Genomic DNA, 18,125 nt, shown 5'->3' with positions numbered 1-18,125 from the left:
TGGGGGCATGTGTGCGCCTGCCTGGGGGGGGGGAAATTCTATCTGTCCCGGTGTGTGTGTGTGTGTGTGTGTCTGTGTCATGGAGGGTGTGTCTGTGTGTATGTGTCATGGAGGGTGTGTGTGTGTGTCTGTGTCATGGAGGGGGTGTGTGTGTGTCTGTGTCATGGAGGGTGTGTGTGTGTCTCTGTCATGGAGGGGGGGCGTCTGTGTGTCTCTGTCATGGAGGGGTGTGTGTGTGTTTGTCTGTGAGGTGGGCGTGTGTGTCTGTCTGCGAGGTGGGCGCCTGTGTGTCTGGCTGGGAGGTGGGTGCCTGTGTGTCTGGCTGGGAGGTGGGCGCCTGTGTGTCTGGCTGGGAGGTGGGCGCCTGTGTGTCTGTCTGGGAGGTGGGCGCCTGTGTGCCTGTCTGGGAGGTGAGCGCCTGTGTGCCTGTCTGGGAGGTGGGCGCCTGTGTGTCTGTCTGAGAGGTGAGCGCCTGTGTGTCTGTCTGTGAGGTGGGCGCCTGTGTGTCTGTCTGGGAGGTGGGTGCCTGTGTGTCTGTCTGTGAGGTGGGCGTCTGTGTGTCTGTCTGTGAGGTGGGCGCCTGTGTGTCTGTGAGGTGGGCGCGTGTGTGTCTGTCTGTGAGGTGGGCACGTGTGTGTCTGTCTGGGAGGTGGGCACGTGTGTGTCTGTCTGGGAGGTGGGCGCGTGTGTGTGTCTGTCTGGGAGGTGGGCATATGTGTGTCTGTCTGGGAGGTGGGCGCATGTGTGTCTGTCTGGGAGGTGGGCGCATGTGTGTCTGTCTGGGAGGTGGGCGCATGTGTGTCTGTCTGGGAGGTGGGCGCGTGTGTGTCTGTCTGGGAGGTGGGCGCATGTGTGTCTGTCTGGGAGGTGGGCGCGTGTGTGTCTGTCTGGGAGGTAGGCGCGTGTGTGTCTGTCTGGGCGGTGGGCGCGTGTGTGTCTGTCTGGGAGGTGGGCGCGCGTGTGTCTGGGAGATGGCTGCGTGCGAGTCCGTCTGGGAGGTGGGCGCGTGTGTCTCGGGGGTGTGGGAAGAGAAACAGAAGTTAACTTTTCAGTTTCAGCATCTTTTTTCTGAACACCTAAAATGTTAACTATTCTTACTCCTCCCCCGCATGGCACCGGAGCAGCTGAATGTTTTCTGCATTTTAAAATTGTTCAACGTTAAAAATAGAGCACTCACCCACTCGAGCAATCTGTTTGACTTCTATGGGGTTGGGATGGAGGAGCTGTTCAGAATGAATATGACATGGGTTGGTTTTGAAGGAAATGAATCCACTGTGTCTGGGGGAACCTGTGCTGAATCGTACCTTCTCTTGGCTACACAACCAAAGATCTCTCCGTGAGCCCATGACCGCCCAAGCAGGGCTCGTTCTGGGTTGATTTTCTTTTGGGTTAAAGAGAATTGTTTCATATAAACAAATCCAATCGCCATCGATGGTGGTTTTTGCACAGCCAAATTAAGTCAGCTAGGGAGCAGGTCCTTCGAAGCTCGAGAGCGACATTTTGTCTCTGCTCACTGCTGTTGGATTTAAGCTAAAGTTATCCCTATCTAAGATGAGACCAAGCAATAAATTTATAAAGATGAATCAAGGTAGATTGAAAGTTGCCATCAAACTTATTCAATATTTCCCTGAATCTGTCTCTAATGGCTGTGAATTAATCCAGTAAGGTAGCTGAGCCTTTGCTCAGACAAGTTGACTTCACTCTGAGCTACAGCTTGGGTGTTGGGTCTGTGTGCTGTGGATCAGAGAGAGCAAAAAATCAGCCATGATTCCTGTGCTTGACCACTAACTCATGGCACCTGCTGGGGTGCATATATATGTGGAAATTGCATGGTGACTGGATTTGACTTGTAATGCCACCTTGTAAAGTCCCACATAAGAGATTAGCGTGTAAAGTTAAGGCATATGGGATTGGGGTAGTGTATTGAGATGAATGGAAAAGATGGTTGGCAGACAGGAAACAAAGAGTAGGGTCTTTTTCTAAATGACAGGCCATGACATGTGGGGGGTATCATGGGAATTTGTTCTAGATGATTTAGATGAGGGAACAAAATGCAATATCTCCAAATTTGACCCACAGCTGAGTGGGCGAGTGAGCTGTGAGGAGGATGCAAAGATTGATTTGGGCAATTCAGTGAGTGAGCAAATACATGGCGGAAGCAGGGATATCTTGATGCAATTATACAGGGCCGTAGTGAGACCACACTGCAATATTGTGTGCAGTTTTGTTCTCCTTATGAGGATGGATGTTCTTGCAATAGAGCAAGTACAATGAACGTTTACCAGACTGATTCCTGGGATGGCGGGACTGACATATGACGAGAGATTGAGTCGATAAGGATTATATTCGGTGGAATTCAGAAGAATGAGGGGAAATCTCAACGTATAAAATTCTAACAGGGTAGATGCAGGAAGGATGTTCCTGATGTCGGGGGAGTCCAGAACCAGGGTTCACAGTCTGAGGATACAGAGTGGACCATTTAGGCCTGAGATGAGAAATTTCTTCACCCAGAGAGGGGTGACCCTTTCACCACAGAAAGCAGTTGAGGCTAAATCATTGTATGTTTTCAAGAAGGAGTTTGATATAGCTCTTGGGGCTAAAGGGTTCAAAGATGGGGGGGGGAAAGCAGGAACAGGTTACTGAGCTGGATGATCAGTCATGATCATAACGAATGGCAGAGCAAGCTCAAAGGGCTAAATAATCCACTGCTGCGCCTATTTTCTATGTCCTATGTTAAAACATCCTGTTTCATCTTGTTTTGATTTTTTTTGCTATGTAGGATTACTGCAGCTGTGTAATGTTGTGCCAAAATCTAAAAGGTTGCCATGCACGTGAAAATATTTTCTATATATTTACAATTAAAGTACAATATTGTGGTCCACAAACTTCGGTTTTTTAAAGGCATCAGGATGTGGAGTTGGTGTCAAACAAGTTGTATGCGACCTGTGAAATATAGAGTCTTTTTAACAGAAGTCTAATTGGACATTTTGTTTGGGTTAACTGATCAGTAGACTGGTCAAGATGTACTTCATATTCTGAACCTTTCCTCTAGCCCATGCAGCCTCCTTTATGTGTTAATAAGAACTGTCTTTAATAAGATAGCTGAACTTGATGACAGATTAATTCACTTTTGTGCCTACTATCTAATAATAATATTGGGACAGCCTATAAATCGATGTAACGGTTTAATCTTAATAGTTGCAATTCTTGTTACAGTGCTAAAGTTTGGGAAGATGTCGAATGCTGCTGATATCTGCCCTCATCTGGATTCAATAGGAGAGATCACTAAAGAGGAGTTGTTGCAAAAATCAAAGGTAAAAGATTGCTGATATTGATTGAGTAGTGAAGCAAATACTGCATAAAGTCGACGCAGCCTGAAACGCTACTGAAGCATTTTATAATCGGTGTCCATGCTAGAGAATACCTGCACTGCCCTGTTAGTAGTAATTGTTATTTTTTAAAAAATATATATTTTATTCAAAAATTTTGGCCAACCATGACAGTACATTGTGTATCCTTTACACAGTAATATAACAATATAAATAACAATGGCCAGTTTTAAGCAAGAAATAAATAATATATAAACAACATCAAACTTAAAAAACAAAACTAAATGGCAACTGCCTTGTCCCAAATAAATACTCTCCAAAAATACAATTCAGCAGTCCAATATACAATTACCTATAACAACAACCTATACATATTATACATATACACTAACATCCCTGAGAGTCCTTCTGGTTTCCCCCCCCCCCCCCCCCCCGGGTTGCTGCTGCTGTCTTCTTCTTTTCCATTCCCTCTATCTTTCTGTGAGGTATTCGACGAACGGTTGCCACCGCCTGGTGAACCCTTGAGCCGATCCCCTTAGGACGAACTTAATCCGTCCCAACTTTATAAACCCTGCCATGTCATTTATCCAGGTCTCCACACCCGGGGGCTTGGCTTCCTTCCACATCAACAATATCCTGCGCCGGGCTACTAGGGACGCAAAGGCCAACACGTCACCCTCTCTCGCCTCCTGCACTCCCGGCTCTTCTGCAACCCCAAATATAGCCAACCCCCAGCTTGGTTCGACCCGGACCCCCACCACCTTCGAAAGCACCTTTGTCACCCCCACCCAAAACCCCTGTAGTGCCGGACATGACCAGAACATGTGGGTGTGATTCGCTGGGCTTCTCGAGCATCTCGCACACCTATCCTCTACTCCAAAAAATTTACTGAGCCGTGCTCCAGTCATATGCGCCCTGTGTAACACCTTAGATTGTATCAGGCTTAGCCTGGCACACGAGGACGATGAGTTTACCCTACTTAGGGCATCAGCCCACAGCCCCTCCTCAATCTCCTCCCCCAGCTCCTCTTCCCATTTCCCTTTCAGCTCATCTACCATAATCTCCCCCTCGTCCCTCATTTCCCTATATATGTCTGATACCTTACCGTCCCCCACCCATGTCTTTGAGATCACTCTGTCCTGCACCTCCTGTGTCGGGAGCTGCGGGAATTCCCTCACCTGTTGCCTCGCAAAAGCCCTCAGTTGCATATACCGGAATGCATTCCCTTGGGGCAACCCATATTTTTCGGTCAGCGCTCCCAGACTTGCAAACGTCCCATCTACAAACAGATCTCTCAATTGTGTTACTCCTGCTCTTTGCCATGTTCCAAATCCCCCATCCATTCTCCCCGGAGCAAACCTATGGTTATTTCTTATCGGGGACCACACCGAGGCTCCCGTCTTACCCCTATGCCGTCTCCACTGCCCCCAGATTTTCAGAGTAGCCACCACCACCGGGCTTGTGGTGTATTTCTTCGGTGAGAACGGCAACGGCGCCGTCACCATAGCTTGTAGGCTAGTCCCCCTGCAGGACGCCCTCTCCAATCTCTTCCATGCCGCTCCCTCCTCTTCTCCCATCCACTTACATACCATTGAGATATTGGCGGCCCAGTAGTACTCACTTAGGCTCGGCAGTGCCAGCCTCCCCCTATCCCTACTATGCTGCAAAAATCCCCTCCTCACTCTCGGGGTCTTCCCGGCCCACACAAAACTCATGATATTCTTCTCAATCCTTTTGAAAAAAGCCTTCGTGATCACCACCGGGAGGCACTGAAACACAAAAAGGAATCTCGGGAGGACCACCATTTTAACCGCCTGCACCCTCCCTGCCAGTGACAGGGGTACCATGTCCCATCTCTTGAAGTCCTCCTCCATCTGTTCCACCAACCGCGTTAAATTTAACCTATGCAATGTACCCCAATTCTTGGCTATCTGGATCCCCAAGTAGCGAAAGTCCCTTGTTACCTTCCTCAGCGGTAAGTCCTCTATTTCTCTGCTCTGCCCCCCTGGATGCACCACAAACAACTCACTTTTCCCCATGTTCAGTTTATATCCTGAAAATTCTCCAAACTCCCCAAGTATCCGCATTATCTCTGGCATCCCGTCCGCCACATACAACAACAAATCGTCCGCATACAGAGATACCCGGTGTTCTTCTCCTCCCCTGAGTACTCCCCTCCACTTCCTGGAACCCCTCAATGTTATTGCCAGGGGCTCAATCGCCAGTGCAAATAATAATGGGGACAGAGGACATCCCTGCCTCGTCCCTCTATGGAGCCGAAAATATGCAGACCCCCGTCCATTCGTGACCACGCTCGCCATCGGGGCCCTATACAGCAGCTGTACCCATCTAATAAACTCATCTCCAAAGCCAAATCTCCTCAACACCTCCCACAAATAATCCCACTCCACTCTATCAAATGCTTTCTCGGCATCCATCGCCACCACTATCTCCGCTTCCCCCTCTGGTGGGGGCATCATCATTACCCCTAGCAGCCTCCGTATATTCGTATTCAGCTGTCTCCCCTTCACAAACCCAGTTTGGTCCTCATGGACCACCCCCGGGACACAATCCTCTATCCTCATTGCCATTACCTTGGCCAGAATCTTCGCGTCTACATTCAGGAGGGAAATAGGCCTATAGGACCTGCATTGCAGCGGGTCTTTTTCTTTCTTTAGGAGAAGCGATATCGTTGCCTCTGACATAGTCGGGGGCAGCTGTCCCCTTTCCCTCGCCTCATTAAAGGTTCTCATCAGTAGCGGGGCGAGCAAGTCCACATATTTCCTGTAAAATTCAACTGGGAATCCATCCGGTCCCGGAGCCTTCCCCACCTGCATGCTCCTAATTCCTTTCACTACTTCCTCCATTTCGATCTGTGCTCCCAGTCCCACCCTCTCCTGCTCCTCCACCTTAGGAAATTCCAGCTGGTCCAGAAAACACATCATTCTCTCCTTCCCATCCAGGGGCTGAGCTTCATATAATCTTTCATAGAATGCCTTGAACACTCCATTCACAACAGAAGTAAGGCTCACTGGTCTTTTGTTACCTGGGTTGTCTCTACTCCCCCTCTTGAACAAGGGGACAACATTTGCTATCCTCCAGTCTTCTGGTACTATTCCTGTAGAGGCTGTTGCAGCTATGCCGTCGTCATGGGGATTCTGGTGTAGAGTGCCGAGACGTCCATTGTGACGAGGAATGTTCCTGGTTCAACTGGTCCATGGGTGTTGAGTTTCTGTAGGACGTCCGTCGTGTTGCGACAGAAGCTGGGCGTACCTTGTACGATGGGGTTCAAGATGCCCCTGATGTAGCCAGAGAGGTCCTCACAGTGTTCCATTGCCAGAAACTATAGGACGGCCTGGTGTGTTGGCCTTGTGTATTTTCAGGAGGCAGTAGAGATCTCCAATGCGGGGAGTACGTGGGATGAGAGCACGTAGGGTGCTCTGAAGATCAGGATCCAAGGTCTTGATCAGTCTGTTGAGTTGGCGGATGTGTTCCTTGGTCGGATCTGTGGGTAACTGTCTGTAGTGTTCCTGGTTGTTGAGTTGTTGGTATACTTCTTTGCAGTAGTCCGTTCTGTTCCGTTTGACCGTGGCCCCCCCTTTGTCTGCTGGTTTGAACATAGAACATTACAGTGCAGTACAGGCCCTTCGGCCCTCGATGTTGCGCCGACCTGTGACTCTAAAGCCCATCTACATATTTCCCTTACCGTCCATATGTCTATCCAATGGCCATTTGAATGCCCTTAGTGTTGGCGAGTCCACTACTGTTGCAGGCAGGGCATTCCATGTCCTTACTACTCTCTGAGTAAAGAACCTACGTCTGACATCTGTCTTGTATCTATCTCCCCTCAGTTTAAAGTTATGTCCCCTCGTGCTAGACATCACCAGCCGAGAAAAAAGGCTCTCACTGTCCACCCTAACCAATCCTCTGATCATCTTGTATGCCTCAATTAAGTCACCTCTTCACCTTCTTCTCTCTAACGAAAACAGCCTCAAGTCCTCAGCCTTTCCTCATAAGATCTTCCCTCCATACCAGGCAACATTCTGGTAAATCTCCTCTGCACCCTTTCCAATGCTTCCGCATCCTTCCTATAATGCGGCGACCAGAATTGCACGCAATACTCCAAATGCGGCCGCACCAGAGTTTTGCACAGCTGCAACATGACCTCATGGCTCCAAAACTCAATCCCTCTACCAATAAAAGCTAACACACCGTATGCCTTCTGAAAAACCCTCTCAACCTGGGTGGCAACTTTCAGGGATCTATGTACATGGACACCGAGATCTCTCTGCTCATCCACACTGCCAAGAATCTTACCATTAGCCCAGTACTCTGTCTTCCTGTTATTCCTTCCAAAATGAATCACCTCACACTTTTCTGCATTAAACTCCATTTGCCACCTCTCAGCCCAGCGCTGCAGCTTATCTATGTCCCTCTGTAACTTGGAACATCCTTTCGCACTGTCCACAACTCCACCGACTTTAGTGTGATCTGCAAATTTACTCACCCAACCTTCTACACCCTCCTCCAGGTCATTTATAAAAATGACAAACAGCAGTGGCCCCCAAACAGATCCTTGTGGTACACCACTAGTAACTGGACTCCAGTCTGAATATTTCCCATCAACCACCACCCTTTGTCTTCTTCCAGCTAGCCAATTTCTGATCCAAACTGCTAAATCACCCTGAATCCCATGCCTCCGTATTTTCTGCAGTAGCCTACCGTGGGGAACCTTATCAAACGCTTTACTGAAATCCATATATACAACATCAACTGCTTTACCCTCATCCACCTGTTTGATCACCTTCTCAAAGAACTCTATAAGGTTTGTGAGGCACGACCTACCCTTCACAAAACCGTGTTGACTATCTCTAATCAAATTATTCTTTTCCAGATGATTATACATCCTATCTCTTATAAACCTTTCCAAGATTTTGCCCACAACAGAAGTAAGGCTCACTGGTCTATAGTTACCTGGGTTGTCTCTACTCCCCTTCTTGAACAAGGGGACAACATTTGCTATCCTCCAGTCTTCTGGTACTATTCCTGTAGACAAAGATGGCTTAAAGATCAAAGCCAAAGGTTCTGCCATCTCCTCCCTAGCTTCCCAGAGAATCCTAGGATAAATCCCATCCGGCCCAGGGGACTTATCTATTTTCACACTTTCCAGAATTTCTAACACCTCCTCCTTATGAACCTCAAGCCCTTCTCGTCTAGTAGCCTGAATCTCAGTATTCTCCTCGACAACATTGTCTTTTTCCTGTGTGAATACTGATGAAAAATATTCATTTAGCACCTCTCCTATCTCCTCGGACTCCAAGCACAACTTCCCACTACTGTCCTTGATTGGCCCTACTCTTACCCTAGTCATTCGTTTATTCCTGACATATCTATAGAAAGCTTTAGGGTTACCCTTGATCCTACCTGCTAAAGACTTCTCATGTCCCCTCCTGGCTCTTCTTAGCTCTCTCTTTAGGTCCTTCCTAGCTAACCTGTAACTCTCGAGCGCCCTAACTGAACCTTCATGTCTCATCTTTACATAAGCCTCCTTCTTCCTCTTGACAAGTGTTTCGACTGCTTTAGTAAACCACGGTTCCCTTGCTCGACCACTTCCTCCCTGCTGACAGGTACATACTTACCAAAGACACGCAGTAGCTGTTCCTTGAACAAGCTCCACATTTCCATTGTGCCCATCCCCTGCAGTTTTCCTCTCCACCCGATGCATCCTAAGTCCTGCCTCATCGCATCATAATTGCCTTTCCCCCAGATATAACTCTTGCCCTGCGGTATATACCTATCCCTTTCCATCACTAAAGTAAACGTAATCTAATTGTAGTCACTATCACCAAAGTGCTCACCTACCTCCAAATCTAACATCTGTCCTGGTTCATTACCCAGTACCAAATCCAATATGGCCTCGCCTCTCGTTGGCCTATCTACATACTGTGTCAGGAAACCCTCCTGCACACATTGGACAAAAACGGACCCATCTAAAGTACTTGAACTATAGCGTGTCCAGTCAATATTTGGGAAGTTAAAGTCCCCCATAACAATTACCCTGTTGCTTTCGCTCCTATCCAGAATCATGTTTGCAATCCTTTCTTCTACATCTCAAACTTTTCGGAGGCCTAGAGAAAACCCTAACAGGGTGACCTCTCCTTTCCTGTTTTTAACCTCAGCCCATACTACCTCAGTAGACGAGTCCTCATTAAACATCCTTTCTGCCACCGTAATACTGTCCTTGACTAACAATGCTACACCTCTCCCTCTTTTACCACCTTCCCTGAGCTTACTGAAAGATGGGCTTGAGAGTGGTTTCACAGGTCGGCGCAACGTCGAGGGCCAAAGGGCCTGTACTGCACTGTAATGTTCTATATCTAAACCCCGGCACCTGCAACAACCATTCCTGTCCCTGCTCTGTCCATGTCTCCGAAATGGCCACAACATTGAAGTCCCAGGTACCAACCCATGCCGCAAGTTCACCCACCTTATTCCGGATGCTCCTGGCATTGAAGAAGACACACTTTAAACCACCTTCCTGCCTGCTGGTATACTCCTGCAACTTTGAAACCTTACTCATGACCTCACTACTCTCAACCTCCTGTATACTGGAGCTACAATTCAGGTTCCCAAGCCCCTGCTGAACTAGTTTAAACCTTGGGGTTTAAACCCCGAAGAGCATTAGCAAATTTCCCCCCCCCCAGGATATTGGTACCCCTCTGGTCCAGGTGTAGACCATCCCGTTTGTAGAGGCCCCACTGACCCCAGAATGAGCCCCAATTATCCAGAAATCTGAACCCCCCCCTCCTGCACCATTCCTGTAGCCACGTGTTCAACTCCTCTCTCTCCCTATTCCTCGTCTCGCTATCACGTGGCACGGGTAACAACCCAGAGATAATAACTCTGTTTGTCCTAGATCTAAGTTTCCACCCTAGCTCCCTGAATTCCTGCCTTACATCTCTATCCCTTTTGCTACCGATGTCGTTGGTACCTATGTGGACCACGACTTGGGGCTGCTCCCCTCCCCCTTAAGGATCCCGAAAACACGATCCGAGACATCACGCACCCTGGCACATGGGAGGCAACACACCAACCGCGAGTCTCTCTCGTTCCCACAGCATCTCCTCTCTATCCCCCTAACTATGGAGTCTCCAATGACTAATGCTCTACTCCTCTCCCCCCCCCCCCCCCCTTCCCTTCTGAGCAACAGGGACAGACTCTCTGCCAGAGACCTGTACCCCATGGCTTATCCCTGGTAAGCCCCCCCCCCCCCCCCCCCCCCCCCAACAGTATCCAAAGCGGCATACTTGTTACTAAGGGGAACGACCACAGGGGATCCCTGTACTGACTGCTTCCTCCCAGCCCCTCTCACCGTCACCCATCTATCTTTATTCTTCGGAGTAACTACATCCCTGAAGCTTCTATCTATGACTACCTCTGCCTCCTGAATGATCCTCCAGTTCCCTAACGCGGTTTCTGAGGAGCTGGAGATGGGTGCAGTTCCCACAGATGAAACCAGCAGGGACACTTGACGGCGTCCCTCACCTCAAACATTCTGCAGGAGGAACATTGCACTACCTTCCCTGCCGTCCCCTCTAGATAAAAAAAGACAAAGAAAGAGCTTACCTGTTATTCACTCCCCTTCTCAGCAAGCACTCACTCAGCAATTTCTTCGCCCCGCACGGTAACACCTGAGGGAAAATAAAAGTAAAACTACTTACCAGTCACCAGCCAATCCCTTACCTGCAGGCTGTGACGTCACGGTTCAAATTCTTTCTTCTTCTACCTGCCCTCGAACCTTCCTCTTGATCTTTACAGCGGTTGGTTTTTTTTGGTTACAGGAGGGGGTAGGGAGGGAAACACTGAAGAAGTGTTTCGGGTTTAAGTGTCACTTAACAACAGCTCCTCCACAAACCACCTTCAAGTTAGGGTGAGCACACGGATGTATGCAAATTTCCCCCGCAACAGCCAATCAGCAGCTCTGCTCTTACTGCCTTCTGCTGGATGCTTGTCTTCACTTGAACAGCTAGGGTCTCTTGCACAGGCACACCTTCAAATTAGGTTGAGCACACGGACGGACGCAAATTTCCCCGCAACAGCCAATCAGCAGCTCCGCTCTACTGCCCTCTGCTGGTTTGATGATGCTGCAGCTGGCCTTGAGAGCGCGGATGGCATTGCGTTGCGTTCTGGATTACTCCACTGGATGAAATAGTTTCCCTTGTGTATCATCCACATTTTAAAATGAATCTCTTAATTGTTCAATGTGCCATTTGCCTTTTTGATTACTTTTTATACCTGTGTGATTTGTGAGCATGCATGCCTAAATCCTTTTACTCCTGCACAACCTTCAGTCTCTCACCATGAAGCTTCTTCTCTGATTGGGTACCTTAATTCTTCCCCACTAGAATCCTTCGTGCATAGTTTAATTCCCTTACATATGTCCCTTTATATCTTCCTTTCCATGCAACTTGCTGTGCCTCTTATCGTTATTTGCAAATTTGCATGTACAATCTGCGAATAGGATAAATATATATCCAAATGTAACCCACAACCTCTACCAGCTACATGGAAATGCCGGCCCCCCATCCAAACCACACCCCATCCTGACCTGTAACTATATCCCCTTTCCTTCACTGTCACTGGTTCAAAATCATGGAACTCCCTTCCTAACAACACTGGGTGTGCCTACACCACATGGACTGCAGCACTTCAAGAAGGTGGCTCACCAGCTTTACAAGGGCAATTGGTGATGAACAAGCCAGCAAAACCCACATCCTGTGGGAGAATAAGTAAGAAATGCAGAGGCCTCAGCCCAGATCCCTGGGAGGTGGGGGATGGACAAATTATTTCCCAAGATAATTTTACTTGAATTTTCACACTTCTTTGAGCATACATCATGTTTTACCGAGAGCTTGCTAATTCAACTGAGCCAATCAGACCTAATTTTGACCTTTCCTCTTGCACTGCCGAAGGGCAGATCTGCCAGCAGCAAGCCTCAGTTCTTTTAATATGCAGGAGTAATTTAAATTAGTTACTACTTCAGGATTTATGTAGTTAATGCATGTTTAATTATAATTTAAAAGCATTGTAACTGCATTCACAAACTGCATTCTCAAGGAAGTAACATTGTTTACTCCAAAAACAGACCTGCTAAAGGAGATAAAGCACACTATTTAAAGTTCAGAAATTTTTCAATAGGCAGCAAAGGAAACAATTAAAAGTATTAATTCTTATTTGTTCTGTGCCTGCCACTGACCCACCCCTCACTTCATGCATGTAAGCACAATCATGCAGGCCCCAAAACCGACAGATACTTATGAAAGTAAGGACTTGGTCTTGTGCAGAGCCGCAGCTGTTTCTTGGGTGGTTACTAAAAATACGTACTACTTCATCATGTTACATTACCCCACTGTGAATTTGTCAAAACTCTTGAATTTGGTGAGTCAGTAATAAATACTTGCCATAGAAGATCGTCCAATCAGCAGGAATTATTCCTGCAGCAACCCGTACCACATTCCTCTTCCTTATCGGGTAGCAACCAAGTATGTAAATAATTATTTGAAAAGTTTTGTTCGGTTATCATTTCACCCAATGTAGTGGGAAAGGTTTTAAACTGCAAACACTAGAGGGTTTGCATTGCATTCCACAGATGAATGAATTGCGCACTCAGCCTTGTTTCCTCTCCGATGGATGGAGAATTCCATAATCTATCTTCAGAATTTCAGTGAGCAATTTCCCGTGCAACCGCCCTCCCCCACCTTTCCGGTTACTTGGGCATGATAAAATCACGACAGTGCAGCTTTAGTGATATCTGGACACACGCACGTTCCCCATTTGATGCAGGGAGCAGTACGCCCTGCATGCCATGTACAAGATTTCACGAATCATCGAATGTTGTGACGACTGGAAGACTTTTTAAGAATATTGGGAAATTTAATGGTTAACAGCCCGAGGTGAGCGTGTGTTTGCCTGCAAATGGTCGTGCTTATAAAAACAAATAGTTCTGCTTTGCAGGACCTGCGTGTTTTCAAGCAGCCAGAAGGTGACATTGTTTTTCAGTCTAGGTTAATAGACTGTGGTTTGACTGGGAAAGCCCCTTGGAAGTTGGTGCTTTGCAGTCTGCAGAGATCATTTGTTTTTCAGCTTGCGAAGGTGAGGTCATTGCTGGGTGGAACCAAGGAATGTGGATGGATGGATTTGTTTATTGTCACGTGTACCGAGGTACAATGAAAAGTATTTTTCTGCGAGCAGCTCAAACAGATCATTTAGTACATGAAAATAAAAGAAAAAGAAAATACATAATAGGGCAACACTAGGTACACAATGTAAACACATGGATACCGGCATCGGGTGAACCATACAGTAGTATTAATCAGGTCAGTCCATAAGAGGGTTGTTTAGGAGTCTGGTAACAGTGGGGAAGAAGCTATAGAGAGCTAGTTTTGAGGAGTCTCCAATTCTCCTACAGTAAGATAGATTGAGATCTGTACGTTTCTTTTCTTGTTGTTTAATGGGAAATTGAATAGTATTTTTAATTAAATCGTAGTGTTTTAAGGTGTAAATTGTAGCTGTTCTTTTCGTACACAAAAAGCAAGAGGGTAGCCAGGGAAAGGGTTGGCCCACTGAAGGATAGTCAAGGGAATCTATGTGTGGAGCCAGAGGAAATGGGCGAGGTACTAAATGAATACTTTGCATCAGTATTCACCAAAGAGAAGGAATTGGTGGATGTTGAGTCTGGAGAAGGGTGTGTAGATAGCCTGGGTCACATTGAGATCCAAAAAGACGAGGTGTTGGGCGTCTTGAAAAATATTAAGGTAGATAAGTCCCCAGGACCTGATGGGATCTACCCCAGAATACAGAAGGAGGCTAGAGAGGAAATTGCTGAGGCCTTGACAGAAATCTTTGGATCCTCACTGTCTTCAGGTGATGTCCTGGAGAATAGCCAGGATGTTGTTCCTTTGTTTAAGAAGGGAAGCAAGGATAATCCAGGGAACTACAGGCTGGTGAGCCTTACGTCAGTGGTAAGGAAATTACTGGAGAGAATTCTTCGAGACAGGATCTACTCCCATTTGGAAGCAAATGGACGTATTAGTGAGAGGCAGCATGGTTTTGTGAAGGGGAGGTCATGTCTCACTAACTTGATAGAGTTTTTCGAGGAGGTCACAAAGATGATTGATGCAGGTAGGGCAGTGGATGTTGTCTATATGGACTTCAGTAAGGTCTTTGACAAGGTCCCTCATGGTAGACTGGTACAAAAGGTGAAGTCACACGGGATCAGGGGTGAGCTGGCAAGGTGGATACAGAACTGGCTAGGTCATAGAAGACAGAGAGTAGCAATGGAACGGTGCTTTTCTAATTGGAGGGCTGTGACTAGTGGTGTTCCACAGGGATGTGGACCTTTGCTATTCGTAGTATATATAAATGATTTGGAGGAAAATGTAACTGGTCTGATTAGTAAGTTTGCAGACAACACAAAGGTTGGTGGAATTGCGGATAGCGATGAGCACTGTCGGAGGATACAGCAGGATTTAGATTGTTTGGAGACTTGGACGGAGAGATGGCAAATGGAGTTTAATCCGAACAAATGTGAGGTAATGCATTTTGGAAGGTCTAATGCAGGTAGGGAATATACAGTGAATGGTAGAACCCTCAAGAGTATTAAAAGTCAGAGAGATCTAGGAGTACAGGTCCACAGGTCACTGAAAGGGACAACACAGGTGGAGAAGGTAGTCAAGAAGGCATACGGCATGCTTGCCTTCATTGGCCGGGGAATTGAGTATAAGAATTGGCAAGTCATGTTGCAGCTGTATAGAACCTTAGTTAGGCCACACTTGGAGTACAGTGTTCAATTCTGGTCGCCACACTACCAGAAGGATGTGGAGGCTTTAGAGAGGGTGCAGAAGAGATTTACCAGGATGTTGCCTGGTATGGAGGGCATTAGCTATGAGGAGCAGTTGAATAAACTCGGTTTGTTCTCACTGCAACGACGGAGGTTGAGGGCGACCTGATAGAGGTCTACAAAATTATGAGGGGCATAGACAGAGTGGATAGTCAGAGGCTTTTCCCCAGGGTAGAGGGATCAATTACTAGGGGGCATAGGTTTAAGGTGCGAGGGGCAAGGTTTAGAGTAGATGTACGAGGCAGGTTTTTTTTTTTTTTACACAGAGGGTAGTGGGTGCCTGGAACTCGCTGCCGGAGGAGGTGGTGGAAGCAGGGACGATAGTGACATTTAAGGGGCATCTTGACAAATACATGAATAGGATGGGAATAGAGGGATACGGACCCAGGAAGTGTAGAAGATTGTAGTTTAGTCGGGCAGCATGGTCGACACAGGCTTGGAGGGCTGAAGGGCCTGTTCCTGTGCTGTACTTTTCTTTATTCTTTGTTTAATATTGTAGTCATAATAAAGCTTTGTTTTAAGAATGCAATCCACCCCTGGAGCTGTTCATTCTTTCTACACAGTCTTTCAAATAAGCTAAAGTATTGGCGTTTGGGTCCAGTATCTTAGCCACTGTTGGGTCTGGTCTGGGATCTGAATAATAGCAATATTGTTTGCATTGGCCTGTGCCAGTGTGCTGGAGAAGCGCTTCACAGACATGATCTGCTCTGCCCGATTGGTGTCTATGCTCCCCGTGAGCATTCTCTCACCCCTCCTTCTCGTCCTATTCTTCCATTCCTTTGTCGCTCCCGTGTTTAACCAGCATCCCGTTAAATGATTCCATGGTATTTGTCTGAACCACTTGTGGTCATGCTAAATATTCTCTAGAGAAAGACATTTTTCCTGAATTTCCTATTGGATTTATTAGCGACCATGTTATATTTTTAATTTTTGTGTATCCTCGAAAGGAGCGTTGAACATGCAACCAGTGATGTATGTCAATTACTCTTTCGCATTATATTTTGTGAAGATAGTTGATGGTATTTACCCCAAGCACCTTATTTATTTCTTCCAAAGCTGATTTGCGTCCCTCTCTGCCCATCCCGTTGCATTCCTGACTTGGATACACTGAAAAATCTATCCTTTTATACACTACTGTTGCTTGAGTCAAGGAGACAAAAGTAGGCACTGCCAGCACCCACCCACTGTGCACTGAGAAATTGTTGGTGCACTCTGAAGGACAGATATATTTGAGTGAAAATCATTAGCATTAGAGATGATATTATGGACAATGAGTTACTGGTAAATTAATATTATGACTTTCCTCTGGCCTGTTTAAAATATTCTTCAATCTATTACCAGCTCTAAATTGCTTTCATGTAACCATGTACGCAAACCTATTTCATTTCCTATCAGAGGGAATGATAGTGCCAGACCTTCCTCGCTTGTGAATAAAGAATGCAATTTATTTTCTATTTCCGTTCTTCCCAGTGCAATAAGCTGCCTGTGAAGCGTTTCTCCAGCACACTGGCACAGGCCAATGCAAACAATACTGCTATTATGCCAGCCAAACATAGCTTAATGATCGCACAAAAGCAAAAACACCGCAGTTGCTGGAAATCTCAAATACAAACCGAAAAGGCTGGGAATGCTCAGCGGGTCAGACAGCATCTGTGGAGAGAGGAACAGTTAATGGTTAACTCAGTTTCTCTCTTCACAGATGCTGCCTGACCAATAGTATTTCCAGCCTTCTCTGTTTTTATTTTAGATTTCCAGAATCTGTAGTGTCTTGCTTTTGCGCTATCATTTTCAGCTGCTTTTTATCTAATTTAAAGTTCTTACAAAAAAATTTCTACTCCCCACCCACACGAACTGTGGAACCGGTAGTGTGGATGATAAAGAATGTTATCCAGAAAATTGTTTACTCATCTGGGCTGGTTACTTATTGTTACTACATCTGATAACAGCATGATTTAGCACTTTGATACAAAGCTGCGAGTTTCAAAGAATTAGCTTAATCTTTTTAAAATATATTTTTTTACTCCATTCCCTTGAATTTAATAGATCTCGTCGGAAGGCTGTGTCCATCTGCCTAACTACAGTGGTCTCATTGTGACTAATTACATTGAAATGCCCAGGTCTAGGTCAGTTTCCCTGAAATTCAAAGTTAATGTTGAAGGTTGGGTGCGAGGGAGGGAGGGGGAGATGTGATAAATAAGGTGGAGGACTACACAAACGTACAAAAAATATATAACCAGGCCTGATGAATGGGCAAATCAAAAGCGAATTAGACTCAATATAGCAATTGTGAGGTGGTTATTTTTGGTAGAAATGTTGGGGAGCAGTTATTCCTTGTAAACAAGGAAATGGGGTAGAGGAACCAAGGATTCAATAGCCGTAGTAACAAATATGAACATAAAACGTGCCAAGTATTGGAGTCGTTTATGGGGTGACACTGTACAAAAGCATGGACATAATAAAATAATTATCTGAAACCATGCTTGTGTTATACGTTTTAGTTACCGTTGTATGAAGAGTCAGTAGTTCTGTACCTTTTCACCAAACACAATTTATTTCACTTCCACAGCCTCTGCACAAAACTCCAACAACACACCACCTGCCACAAGGGCCACCTGAAGTCCCTTTACATATCAGTGTCAATCATTGGATACTTAACATAAATGAGACAACTAATTGCAATGTCTCTTAATGCATTACTTAACTCTTAACCCATTACTTAGCGGGCAGCACGGTAGCATTGTGGATAGCACAATTGCTTCACAGCTCCAGGATTCCAGGCTTGGGTCACTGTCTGTGCGGAGTCTGCACATCCTCCACGTGTCTGCGTGGGTTTCCTCCGGGTGCTCCGGTTTCCTCCCACAGTCCAAAGATGTGCAGCTTAGGTGGATTGGCCATGA

At 46.4% G+C, this 18,125-nt stretch overlaps 1 protein-coding gene across 3 annotated transcripts in view; it reads left to right on the top strand.

Moving 5' to 3' along the window:
- usp20 (ubiquitin specific peptidase 20) overlaps positions 1-18,125 on the top strand; it is a 77,644-nt gene that overhangs the window by 574 nt on the left and 58,945 nt on the right. For 2 of the 3 annotated variants that reach the window (XM_072488755.1, XM_072488757.1), the window contains exon 2: positions 3,217-3,314. In XM_072488755.1, the coding sequence (XP_072344856.1) occupies positions 3,234-3,314 (81 nt within the window). In that variant the 5' untranslated portion in view covers positions 3,217-3,233. The remainder of the gene's footprint in view (positions 1-3,216; positions 3,315-18,125) is intronic. The other variant, XM_072488756.1, reaches the window with a different exon arrangement.

Source organism: Scyliorhinus torazame, chromosome 22 (assembly GCF_047496885.1).
Source record: "Scyliorhinus torazame isolate Kashiwa2021f chromosome 22, sScyTor2.1, whole genome shotgun sequence".
Classification (NCBI taxonomy): Eukaryota; Metazoa; Chordata; class Chondrichthyes; order Carcharhiniformes; family Scyliorhinidae; genus Scyliorhinus; species Scyliorhinus torazame.
Note: the sequence above shows the minus strand (reverse complement) of the source record. Positions and strands in the feature narration are given on the sequence as shown.